This window comes from Mustela nigripes, chromosome 10, assembly GCF_022355385.1.
Source record: "Mustela nigripes isolate SB6536 chromosome 10, MUSNIG.SB6536, whole genome shotgun sequence".
NCBI lineage: Eukaryota > Metazoa > Chordata > Mammalia > Carnivora > Mustelidae > Mustela > Mustela nigripes.
This window is the reverse complement of record NC_081566.1, coordinates 19101664-19114872: the sequence shown is the minus strand read 5'-3', so window position 1 is coordinate 19114872 and position 13209 is coordinate 19101664. Positions and strand designations below refer to the sequence as shown.

Below are 13209 nucleotides of genomic sequence, written 5' to 3'. Positions count from 1 at the left end.
CATAACGAGTGTGAATCTCAACCCACAGAAGAGGTGTGCTAGAAATATCACCTTCGATTTATTTAAATCAAATTAAAATTCAAGTCCAAATCTATTCCACAGGGCTGACGGGAAGTGAGTCTCAATTATCGTATTACCGACTAGCAGAACCTGGAAGGCTTCTGTGGGCCCTGAACGTGAACATCAGTTCACTGGGGTCCCCACGGACGCCGTCTCTGTCTGGACATTCGTGGTCACTTGGAGGTGGTGGGGTGTTGCTGGGCCCCTGGCCAAGTCTGGAAGCCCAGCGCTGGGCCCCACCCACCCATGATCACCAGGACTCGTCTTCTTCTGAGGTTTTAACCCCTAGGGTGCTGCTGGGGTGGAAGGAGAGGCGTGGTTTTCACTGATCTCTAGCTTCCTCCTAGTGTGGAAGTTGTGTGTGTGTGGAGGGGGGATAAGGTGGGGGGAGGGAGGCAGAGAACATGGAACCTCTTCTTTCTTTTCCAAAGGTGTCTTTCCTATTTTCTCTCATCGTAAACATCTAGTGAAATCTCTTCAGTGAGTTTAAAGCCACTGACTGCATCATTTTCTGCCCTGAAAATTAGAGAGCAGGGTCTGGTGAAGGGTCCGGTTCTCTGCTAGAAATAGGTTTGGGCTGAGCAGAGGGGGATGTAGCGAGCGCACGACTAGTTAGTGACTCGGCAGATGATTTCACCGTGCTTGTTGAGGGATGGGTGGATCTCGGGGTCTGGAAAAGGAAGGTTGGACTTTAAAGACTAGGTACAGGGTGAGTCCTGCTTATCCTACCAGAAAATTCTACCATCTGGAGTTTGCCTGGCAAGGTTCCATTTTAGGGTTTTCAGTTCCTGACCACGAGATTACCAGGGGTGAGGTATATGAGACCTATTTCTATCCCAGATTTCTTCATTACCTGATGGCCCATGGGATAATTGCTGGCCACAGTCCTCTGTTTAGTGACCATGAGCCCAAACCCCCGCATCTGCCTGCGACTGGGGACAGGAGGTAGGGAGAAGAGCAAAGTTCCTTGGGAAGGCCACATGCCCTGGACCCACACCCCAGCCTCCCATGTTCTTCAGAATCCGGAGGATTCTGACGGAAGGAGAAAAGCCGCACTAGTTCAGACAGGTATGGAGAGAAACAAGAGTCTCTCCACCCTTTTGTAGACAAAGCTCAAAGTGGGCCGGGAAGCAGCTGAGTTGGTCTGTCCCCCAGCGGGCTTTCTCCAACGGGTCACAAATTCCCCAGAGTCCATCTAGGGCTTGCAGTCGGGACTCCTGAATCAGTGCTCTCCATCCGGAAGTCTCACACCACAGCCAAAGGAACAACCCCACCTCCTAACTCATCCCTTGGGCATTTCCTATTAGGCACAAAGATCCATTAGCCCACGATGAATTCTGACCTCCTCTGACCAATGACACACCCTTCCCCTTACATTCCAGGGGGAGAAAATTCCATACATATTCATCAAGATTCTCTTCAGGGGATACAAAAGAGCTGCTTGTGTGGCCAAGCAGTTGGTTTTTTCATTCTTGATTCCTGAGAGCAGTCAAGACCCAGGCTCCTGGGCTAGCTTTGGAGATCAGCAACTGGGGTTGGGGGCGAGGGGCCAGCCCTTACCATCTCTGGGTTTTTATTAGAGTTCGTCTCCCCTAGGGGACCTGATCTTTGCTGTGCGGCATCCTGGCGCCGGCACCGAAGCACGTATCCAAGCGTGGAGCAGGCTCTGTGGGAAGTCAAGGCCAGAAGAGAAAGGGTCGGCCATGGACACACATTGCTGAAGCCGGAAGCTGTTACACTCACTCCCCTCCCACAGATAAAATCAGTGGTCTAGGGCTATTACGCTGTCAGCTAGCTTTATCCATCATATTATAATGGAAGGCAGTCTTGCAAATTAATTCTGATTCCAGCATTCTTTCCTTCAGTCAATCTTTCAGCTAATACTTTCTGAGTTTTCGAGCCCAGGATGAATATAAGCACGTTGTTTGTCCTTAAGGCACTTGCAATCTAAAAATATCTTTTTTTTATATTAGTTTTTTATAGTGCATAAAATAAAATTGCGGAAGGTTTAGAAGAGTTCCCAAAACTAATAAGCGCTCAAAAATGTTGCCTTTATTCATCTATTGGTTTTAAAATAATCGTTGAATACCTACCAAGTGCCAGACATTGTTCTAGGGCTGATTGAGCAGGGAGAACAAAATAGACAAAGCTTCCCACTGTGTGCACTTTGCTTTCTAGTGGAGGAGAGAGATAGTAAAGACTTGGATGTTGTTCGTGGATTAGCTCAGTGAACCCCTAGCACACTCCTGGGAAAGTGGAGGTGGCACCAGTCTTCAGATCTCATCCATAAAAGACAGAAGAATGAGAAATTTATATATTTCATAGCAGGTTGCAAGAGGGGAGCTCTTGAGCTGGGCTTTGAGTAATGGGCAGGGTTGGGGTAAGTGGATGGAAAGATGGGCTTTTTGGTTCCAGAAAAGACTTTGAAAGATGGAATAGTGGGAGTAAGAGGTTCTGCGGAGATGGTTCTGGCTGGTGGAAATAGATAGTTTATCTTGGTCTTTATTTGAGAACCTTTTGACTTTTCAGCAAACAGGCAAAGTCATCCAGTTTAATGATTAAATGTATTAGCTGCTTTCAAATGGTTTTTGCATTTCAAATGAGCAAGGGGCAATAATTAACCCAAAGGAATGAAAATCTAAAGGCAGAACTGGAGGCACCAGAGATGGGTGGGTAAGGAAATTGTGTTTTCTTTTTCTTTCTTTTTGTACTTCTTGAAACCCAGCATTCCACAAGCTGGCTCTAATTGGCTGTACCCTACATCTTTCCAGCCAACCAGCCATGGGCTAACTGCTTCCTACATCTACCAGCTATGGGAAAACCACCAAAGAAAATAAACAAAGGAAGAGCCTGGGGCACTAGCCACTCCAGAAGAAATCCCAGGGCTCCAGGGCTCATAGAGCAAAGACAAACATTTGGTCTTTCAGGCTCAGATGGTTTTTATCAGACAGTCCAGCCCCAGCCCGGAAGCCCAGTGGACACTTCCACCCCAGGGGATTAGGCCCCCATACTGATAAAACCAATGTCGAATTTACAGGCTCTAGGGAAGGAGGCTTAGCTCCTATCATGGAAGATTCTGGTTCTCGTGTGAAAGATACTGTTGGTTTGGTTTTCAAGCTTTTGTCTGAGTCTGGAATCTCTTGCCTTCTCACACCCCCCCAAACTGGAAATGGGAATGGGGGTAATTTCCTCTGGGAAACCCCTTTGAAGGATCATTTATTTGCAATTACAAGAGCCATTCTGGAAATGCCTTCCCGCTTTCTCAATGCTGGTCATACTAACCTCTTGCCTTGCTTTCCCTCCAGAGAGGGACAGAGGCCAGAACAAGGGTGGGGGACTTTTTGCTGAAATGGGTGGGGCATATTTCAGAAGCCCCTAACCCACTGTGTGGCTCCGGCTGGACACCTTTCCTCGCTGTTTTGCAACCCAGCTGGACATAGACAAAATTATATCCTCCAGGGGGCGATGTGGAGTAATGAACAGAGGAAGCCCACGATAAACCTGGAGAAAAAAGAAAATACTTTCAAACCAAAAAAGTTTCAAGTCACTAAAATGTGAATCTGAAGAAACAGATCTCGAAGGGGTTTGATATGGCAGAAAGAGCCTTTGAAGCAGACCAGAGTGGGTTCAAATCACTAACTAGCTAGTCTGTCTCACTGAGTCTTGATGTCCCCATCTGTGAAGGGAGGAGTGAGGCCCATTATCTCAGAAGACCACTGTCCTAAGGGTTAAGTGTAATAATCAGGAAAGCTCCCAGAACTGTGCTTGGCACATAACAGATGGCTTAATACCTGTTTGTTTCCCTCCTTACTGATAGTCCCTTGTCCATTCCCGAACATCCTCAACTAGAGAAGAGAGCATGGTCCGGGGGACATGGTCAGGATCCTGAATCCTGATTTCAGAATGATCTTACAGAAGATCTCACCACTTAGGCTCACCTGGGTAAATCAGTGTATATTGGATCCGGCTGTCAATGGAAGTCAGACCTTCTGTTTAAAACACTCTGATGACTTCCGTTCGCAACTGGAATGAACCCCATCTTCGAGCTGGTCCTTGTCTATTTTTCCTCCTTCTCTGTGCTTCAGTCCTACCTATTTTGTTCTGTTCTGTTTTTTAATAGTTTTTCCTACCTCAGGGCCTTCATACTAGCTCTGCCCTAACTAGGAGTGCTCTTACCCCAGATATCCCTGTGTCTGGCCCCTTCTTGTCATTTTGGTTTCAACTTGAAGGTCATTGTGTTTTATATTCAATATTGTACTTAATTCCAGCACAGCATTCTTTTTTTCCTTTTAAGATTTTATTTATTTATTCAACAGACAGAGAGCACAAGTAGGCAGAGAGGCAGGCAGAGAGAGGAAGGGAAGCAGGCTCCCTGCCAAGGAGAGAGCCCGATGTGGGGCTCGATTCCTGGGATCATGACCTGAGCTGAAGGCAGAGGCTTTAACCCACTGAGCCAGCCAGATGCCCCCCGCATGCATTCTTATTTACACTTTGGTTTATGGTCTCTCCCTCCTGGCAGGTAAGCGCTACGAGTACACTAGGTTTGCCCGTCTTATCTGGCAGCACCAGGACAGTGCCCCATTTGCCATACACACGACATGAGAGTTTGTGGGATGAAAGAGTATCTCCTCCTTGGTTGGAGGAGCTTAGCCCATCAGAGAGTTTAAGTACACCATGAAATGTGGCCCAGACTTTCACCAGTTACTTGTAAGGGATTAGCCACGACAAGGTATCAGCTACTTAATAGTAACCTGCCCTTCTCCTTCACAGCAGCAGACACACTTGAAGTAATTAATCATTTGTTTAATGCCTCCTCCTGGGTAGTGATTGATCCAAGACAGGAAGCGCTTCTGTCTTGCTCAACCCTCTGTCCCTGGTGCCCAGGAAAGTACCTGGCTAAGAGCACAGGGCATCCCCAGCCCAGAGCATCCCGCAATTCCCACAGTGCAGTTCTTGAAATTCAGCCTCCTGGAAAGATGGTGGTAACTTCCCGTTCCTTCCCGATCTGCCGCTTGGGTCCTCATCAGTGTTCTCTCGTTCTCAAGGCCAAGTTGCTTCCTCCCTCAACATGTCTCATATCCTTCCTTCAGATTCCCCACATTTGGGGAAGCAGAGTCCACCCCCTCCCTCTTCCTCTTCCCATCCCCACCCCTGCCTCCCCCGGGGAGCTTTTGACCAGAGGATGAAAAGATACGATCAAAACATGGTGCTTGTGAGCAGGAAGCTGAAACAGGATGAATGTCACAGACCCCCACCCCAGGCATGACCGGCCAGAGCCCGACCGAGAGGACCAGTGTTTGCTGGGCGGCGGCGGCGGCGGGGGCAGGGGTTGGGGAACTCTACTCTGATCGCGCTAATTGTGGCAGAGCAGTATGGTTCATATTGGTCAGCATCAGGAAAAGGACTTGCCAAGCGGAACAGCTCTGCTACCTTGGCTACTCACCCACCTCCCCAGCCCTGAGGCAGGACCTGCGGAGAACTCTTCATGAACACGCGGGAGAGGAGGACCCCTCATACCAGAATAACAGCTCCGTCCCAGGGGCCTGGGTGCACACTCCTGCAGTCTCTATGGGCAGGGAGAGCCTGAGTAACCCTCTTGTTTCCTGGGGTCACATGTCCACCCCAACGCCCTACTCCCTGGGGTCACATGTCCACCCCAATGCCCTACCCCCACTCCCCAGGGCACAGGGTGACATCCTTGTTCTTGTTTTTGCTGGAATCCTCCAAGGGGCTTGTCTTACGAGTATCTCATTTTGACCTCATCCCAAACCAAGCCAGAGAATTAGCAGCTTAGGCAACTGCCCATGTGATTGAAAGCAACAATTCCCCAGAGGCTGGTGCCCAGCAGAAGGATTAGGGAGCTTTGTAAAGAGAGAGGCTCCAGCCCATCCTAGACATGTCGGATCAAAATCCCTCGGGGGGAGGTCTGGGGGCTCTCCTTTGTTGCTGGTTTTAGAGCTGCCCCAGATGCTTCCACTCACCAATCAGATCAAATCTGGGAACCTGCCAAAGGAAGCTTCCCCCTTACTCGTCATGGGACCTGAGAGTCTATCTTTTGAGTAACGTCTTTGGGTCTCCCAGAGCTTCCATGAGGTCCTGTGGGCCTGTTGCCAGGTCCTGAGACAGGGAGAGTGTGTCAGCTAATGCCTCGACAACAGCTGCCAGACGAGACTCGGAAGAAATCTCCTTTGTTAACAGCACCGATTAAGCACATAAGAGCCACCAGGTCCTTGTCCCCTGGGGACAGAGCGGTGAACAAAACACACAAAGCTCCCTGCCTTCATGGAGGTTACCTTTATAGTAGAGAGAGAAAGAGACAAAAGTCAGGCTGGACAAAGAAAATATGTATGGTATTGGACAGACATGTACGCTAAGGAGGAGTGCAAAACCCAGGAAGGGGCAGGGGCTGTGCAGGTGCGAGTCTCGAGTGCGTCTGCATGCCGGGCCCTCAACTTGAAACAGCCTGGTCTCACTGAGAAGGTGACATTTAAGTGAAGACTTTTGAACCAGGAGTAGCACAATCTATTTTAATATTATCGGTCTGGCTGTTGGGAATAGACTGAAAAGGGCAAGAGAAAAACAAGGAGACCAGGGCCATCTAAGTGAGAGGTGATGGGCATGAATTCATCTTCTGTTGCTGCAGGTCGGTGGCTTAAGGTGTCACAGAGGGGCGCCTGGATGGCTCGTTTGGTTAAGGTTCTGACTCTCGGTTTCAGCTCAGGCCATGATCTCAAGGACGTAAGATCGAGCCCTGAGTCTGGCTCTGCTCAGCGTGGAATCTGCTCACCCCAGGGGTCCAAGGACTGAGGGTGGGGGGTGGGGGGGGGACTCCAATAGCACAAGGTTAGGGACATGAGAAAGAAGCAGCACAAGGACAGCAAAAATTGCACGTGCTGAGATAGGAGGAAACCAGGAGACACTGGTCCCTGGGGGCCAGGAGAAGGCAGGAGATGGGGTTTCGGGGGGAGTGGGAAGGACAGCTAAGTCCCTGCGTGAGATGGATACCTGTGGGACCAAGGGCACGCCTTACCAGTCTAGCACATGGCATCTCTCCCCACCCCAAGACACACACACACACAACCCAAATACCTTCTAGCATGGAAATCAAGCCCGGTGTCCTAGGATCTAGGCAAAGGAGCAGAAAAGATCTGCTGTCCCCAACCCAAACTCCCGCAGACGTGCAGCTCGGATGCAGTTAAGCTCTATGTCTTGTCCTATAGACCCTGTCCCCCTCGCTCCATCTGCGATTCCCAGGGGGCAAGTCTGTCACCTGTTGCTGGAAAAAGAAAACACCTTAGGTAGGCAACAAGGTCTCCCTCTGCTTGCCACCCACTGAGCCCCCTGGAACTGTTATTGATTGAACAATCAGATCATTCGTTCCTGCGTGGGAAGCACCAGCTGCACTCGTGTCACCCATAGGGTGACTTCCCCGGGGAGGCCGGACTCCAGTCTGAACCATTGTTTGCATACTTTCAACGAGAAGGCTCCCTTTAACTAGCCCCTGTATTTCATTCATCGCTTGCGGAACATCTGCCCAGTTCTCGGAATCAAACCAAAGGCAGACCCTGCATGAGGCCATGTGCACCAGGCATCTTGAGTCTTCTGGCGAGACAGGCAGCTGAGGAATGTTCGCGTCTACCAGCTTGGATTCCCTCCCCTCGTCTCCTTCTCCCTCCCCCCTCACTGCCCCCTCTCCTCTCCCTTTTCATTTCTGTTTCTGCACCCCACCACTTCCCCTGGAGTTTTAAGCAGCACTTAGACCCCGGGTCCTCAAGCTGGTTGCATACTGGAATCTCCTGGGAAGTGAAAAAACAAAAAACAAAACTATTGCTGCTTGGGTCCCACTCTCAGAGATTCTCATGTCACTGTTCTTGGGTGTGGGCTGGGCTTCGAGAGTGTTGAAAGCTCCTCAGGGGATTCTGATGCTCCGCCAGGTTTGGGAACCAGTGCCTTGGTGACCTTCTGAGCCGTGGGTCCCAGCGCAATACTCTCAAGCTGTGGAGGGAGGAGCTGGGTCTACCTCCAGCGCCTGGCCCTGCCTCTCCCTGACATTCCTGGTTTCCAGGACAAATGCTTGGCGCCAGTTTGCCCCAGCCGAGCACGGCCGACAGCTGCAGCTTGCCCTATAATGCTGTGTCCCTAATAAATGACACGATCCGGTGGGGACTCTGATACTCTCTACATAGCTTCTAACTTCTCTCCGCAGCTTCCCTCCTAGGGCACCTTCCACCAGCTTTCTGTGTTGGCAACGTCAGCGCTCCTGCTGCCGCTCTAGCCCCGCTTGTAAGCAGTGGCAGAAGTAGGGGAAAGGTGGCTGGAAACACCCATGGGCATGTGTACACGTGCCTGAGCACACACAGACGTATGCGAACACAATCAATGAATGAGACTGAGAAGTGGGATTCTGTTCGTATCGAAATTGTCTGATACAGACGAAGGGGCCCCAGTGCTCCCTAATGTCTGTTTTTGTGGCATTTATTAGAGGAGAGACCTGGGTCCCTTGCCACTGGAGCAGGTCTTGCACAATGAGCTTCCCGCTTAGAAGTAACCTGTCTCCCCCTCCCTTCTCTCCCCATCTGGGATCCTTAATTGGCAAGATCTAAACAGCAATATGCCTGGGCGAGATCCAAGTCTATTAAATGCCATAACTTTCAGGCTTTTTGAAAATAAAAATTGGCACTAGTTTCCAGAAAGCAACTTGGTAATAAGCCTTAAGATTTTGAAATCCATTCAGTGTATATCGTTTCATCTAATTATTTTACTTCTTATCCTAAGGAAATAGTCCAAGATGTGGCAAAAGATTTATACATAAAGATCTTCAACAAAGTGTTATGTATACTTGCAAAAAATCAGAAGTAACTGTACACATTCTGTAAGATTGGTTTAATATATCATGTATATCACAGTACAATGAAATAATCAGACCATGACAAAAATGCTAAATAAGTGCTAATAAAAAATGCTAAATAAAAAATACAGAGAAAACTTGTAGTTATATACAAGGAAGGGAAGCCGTGGACAGAAGGCACCACGTTAAGAGTAGTTTATCTGGATTGTATGATCGTGATTGATTCTTTTTCCCCCTGAATTTCCCAAGCTTGTACTCTGTGTATAACCAGAAAAAAATTTTTTTTTCTTTATGGAAAGTTTTCATTTCTCATTAGCGCAGCAAGCATGGTGCAGAGGCTGATCTCAGAAGTGACCCCATAGTCCTCTTCCAGTCACTGCCTGTGGGCACACAGGTGTTCCAGGCCCTTCCGTGCTCTTTGTCACACTTGAGTCCCCAGCAGCTCTGACGTGGCTGAGGCGGGGAGCATCCAGCCCTCCTTAGGCGTCCGGCTGGGCACTGGGGTACACCTGCTGGGTAGCGGGACCCATGTCGCCTGGGAGAGGGTCCGCCACGTGAGGACCGTGTGTCATTCCTGTTCTCCTTCGGCACAGTGGACCCAGCCAGAGCCTCAGGAATTGGCGATCTCTCCCAGAGAGATCACGCGGGAGCACATTTGTTCTTCCGTCCAGAGGTATTTGTGAACCGTCTTCTGTGGTGGCAGGCGAAGTCCCCACTCGTTCCAGTGACACGGTGACAGGTTGTTACCCGAAAGAGCTGACTGGTAGGGCTGAAAAGGCAAGCTTAGGACCAGAGCATGGCCTTCCACAGGGCAGACCAGTCCACCTACTAAGGAGCTGGAGGCGTGGTCTCACCCAAGGTTGCTCTCTGTGTTCGCAGATGGAGGTGATCGTCGGGGACTTCGGGATCGTGGTGGTGCCCCGGGACGCAGCGGACACAGACCGAATCATGAATCACTCCTCAATACTCCGCAAATACAAAGTGAGTTCTCCATCTCCTAGCTCTGTGGCCTGCTCCTTCCCCGAGGGGCCTGCTGTGGGGGAGGGGGAGGGGGGCAGGAGGAGGAAGGGCACCTGAGGACTTTAAGGGGGAGGGGTGGGCAACCTGCTTCCTCTGCTCTGTCCCCAGAACAACATTATGGTGGTGAAGGATGACATCAACCATCCCATGTCTGTCGTCAGCTCAACCAAGAGCAGGTACGTTTGATGCCCAGCCAGAGAGGCCTTGGTCAAATGGGCCGACAAGCGTTAATACAACTTTCCTCGGTTCAAGCGGACCCTTATGTCTGCTGACCCTGCTGCCTGTTATTCAGCCTTCTTTGGGGACCTCGCGTATTTGTCCCCAATCATTTACTTTTTTTTTTTTTAAGAGTGGGGGGGTGGTTAGAGGAAGAGAGAGAGAGAGAATCTTTTTTCCCCTCTCCTAGGTTTTATTTATTTGTTTGTCAGAGAGAGAGCCCAAGCAGGGGGAGCAGCAGGCAGAGGGAGAAGCAGGCTCCCTGCTGAGCAAGGAGCCCAATGTGGGACTCTACCCCAGCACCTGGGCTCATGACTTGAGTCGAAGGCAGATGCTTAACTGAGCCCACCAGGCACCCAGGAGAGAGAGAATCTGAAGCAGGCTCCACACCCGCACAGAGCCTGACATGGGGCTTGATCTCACAACCCTGAGCCAAAATCAAGAGTCCGACATTCAGCTGAGCCACCCAGACACCCCTCAGTCATTTTCTTTTAAGGGTTGGGGGGGGGGTTGTTAGCTGGTTTTAGCTGGTTCATGGGAGGAAGAGGATGTTTTTAGTTTGAGACTCTTCAGTTCGAGGTGTTTATGAAATAGTGTATTAATGAGCATATAGGCTAAGCTGTCCTAACAAAAAAGAGCCCAAATAGTCATGGTTTCAATAAAAGATGTGTTTATTTCCCTCTTACTGAAGTCAGAAGAGATTGAATCTCTGACCTCTTCCATGTGAAGCTTCTATCTGTGGGTCCACAGCTGCTGCTGGGGCCGCTGGAAAGGGCAGGAGCTTTGTCCTTAAAAAGGTGGCTCGGGGTTGCACACATCAGTTCCCCCTGTGCCCCCGGGCTCAGCCCCAGTCGCGTGGCCACACCTTGCTTCAAGGGAGGCCAGCAAACGGACTTGATGTGCCCAGCTTACACTCGGGAGGTTCTATTACTGAACAGAAGCACAGAGAATGGATGCTGAGGGCCAAGTGACAGCTCCGCCACCAACTCCAAGTGGAGACGTCCGGGGGAATGGGGAGATCTGTGAACATGGAGGTCTGGGAGTGGAAATGGATGGAAAGCCTTGAGCACGGAAGTGTAAACTACATTAAGAGTATGGCTGACCTCCCAGGGAGAAGCAGTCCCTGAGAAGCATTTAGAAGGCTCAGGAGCCTTCAGACCAGCAGCGGTGCTGGCCCGAGAACCAAGGCGAGAGAGGGTGCGAAGATGGAGAGCCTTGTCGTCTCTGTCGCGGATTTCCGAGAAATGAGGTGGACCCAGCATTTTTAAAGGTCTGCTGGACTTCCTCCCTGGAAGGTGATTCCGTAGACAACTCAAAGAGGAGCATCAAACTGTGAGGCGAAAGCCGAAGCCCAACTGACAAGGGCCACCGGGGGGAGAGGGGACGGATTTGTTTCCAAACATGGCTGCGTGATACAATTACCCCACAAACTTACACAAACACACAAATTCCTGTGTCCCCTTCAGTCCCACTGAATCAGAATCTGTGGTGGATGAGCCAAGGGGTCGGCTTTCTGGGGGAGTCTTTTTTTTTTTTTTAAGATTTATTTATTTATTTGACAGACAGAGATCACAGGTAGGCAGAGAGGCAGGCAGAGAGAGGGGGAAGCAGGCTCCCCGCTGAGCAGAGAGCCCAATGTGGGGCTCGATCCCAGGACCCTGAGATCATGACCTGAGCCAAAGGCAGAGGCTTTAACCCACTGAGCCACCCAGGTGCCCCTCTGGGGGATTCTGATCAAGTTGGGATTGGCACTTGGAAACCAAGAATACAGGCCACTTTCTCCAGAAGTCTCCCTGTGAACCATGCAGGGAGGCACGTAGGGACCTGGCTTGCTTGGAAGATCAAGACAGACCAAAGAGGCCATGAGCCAGCCTCTGAGGGGGTCTCACAGGGCAGGGCTCACTGCCTTCCAGAATCTGTATTTCTGGAGGAGTATGGGCAGTTTTTACAAATAGCTCCTTGGGGCCTGACATTCCCAAGACCATCATATGAGCAGAGAATGGGAAGCAGCCAGGCCAAGGCTGGCGCACGCAACTGTGAAGAATCCAAGTGCCTCACTGGAACCTTTCGTACCCGGCAGTGCCTTCCTTCTTCCTCCCTCCCTCAGAGGAGATCACCTCTGTCAGGGCTCCCAGGAGGGAAAAGTGGTCCATGAGGAGATTCCTTGTCGTGAGACCATGATGCGGAGAAACACGAAGGAATAAGATAACAGTCAACACATTCAAATACCTGCTGTGTGCTTGGGCTGTTCTAAAGGCTTTGCATGACTCCTTTAAGCCTTTTATTTTTATTTTTTAAATCCTTTTAATAACTGAAGGAGGTGGGCCCAAATATTTGCCTCATTTTTAGAGAGGAAAAAACTGAAGAACAGATGGGCTTGAGTAACTTGCCTAAGGTCCCTCTGCTGGGAAATGGCAGAGCCAGGGTGGTAGGGAGTCCCCAGGGCGGGGAGGAATTCTGGGGCAGGCGAGCTTTGTCCCAAGAGGGAAGCCATTCATGGAGCCTAAGCAAAGGCAGAGACTGGGGTGTCGGGCAAACCCCTTCCCTGGGAGAGTGGGCAGGCGGGTGCGTCCTTCCGCCTTGGTCAGGGAAGGCGTCCTCTGACTCCTGTGTCTTCTCGCCCAGGCTGGCCCTGCAGCACGGGGACGGCCACGTGGTGGACTACCTGTCCCAGCCGGTCATCGACTACATTCTCAAGAGCCAGCTGTACATCAACACCTCGGGCTAGCAGCCCCCGCGCTCCGCTCCGCTCTCCCCTCGTCCTCCGGCAACACACCGGCCGCTCCACCTCTGTCAGTCCCCCCGTTCTTCTCCTGCCTCTCTGTTTCTCCATCTCCTCCTCTTGACTGTTCCCCCCACTTGCTGGCCCAACCGTCCAGAGTGTGGGGGACCTGCAGAGAACCACCGCACACCCTACTCAGCAGTCATCTTCGGACAGGCTCTCCTCTCGTCTCCGGGTTGGGGGTGGGTGAGGGAATGGGGTGGGAGCGGGGGGAAGTGCAGTCGCCGGAGACGTGCTGGCGTCTGCCTCCCAGCATGCTCTAGAGCGCGGCTCCGGGCCCGTC

The 13209-nt window shown here is 50.9% G+C and overlaps 1 protein-coding gene across 2 annotated transcripts in view; it reads left to right on the top strand.

Annotated features, from left to right (window-relative positions):
- Positions 1 to 13209, top strand: part of NMNAT2 (nicotinamide nucleotide adenylyltransferase 2) — a 153892-nt gene that overhangs the window by 136754 nt on the left and 3929 nt on the right. For both annotated transcript variants that reach the window (XM_059412742.1, XM_059412743.1), the window contains exons 9-11: positions 9788 to 9889; positions 10037 to 10104; positions 12770 to 13108. In XM_059412742.1, the coding sequence (XP_059268725.1) occupies positions 9788 to 9889; positions 10037 to 10104; positions 12770 to 12872 (273 nt within the window). In that variant the 3' untranslated portion in view covers positions 12873 to 13108. The remainder of the gene's footprint in view (positions 1 to 9787; positions 9890 to 10036; positions 10105 to 12769; positions 13109 to 13209) is intronic.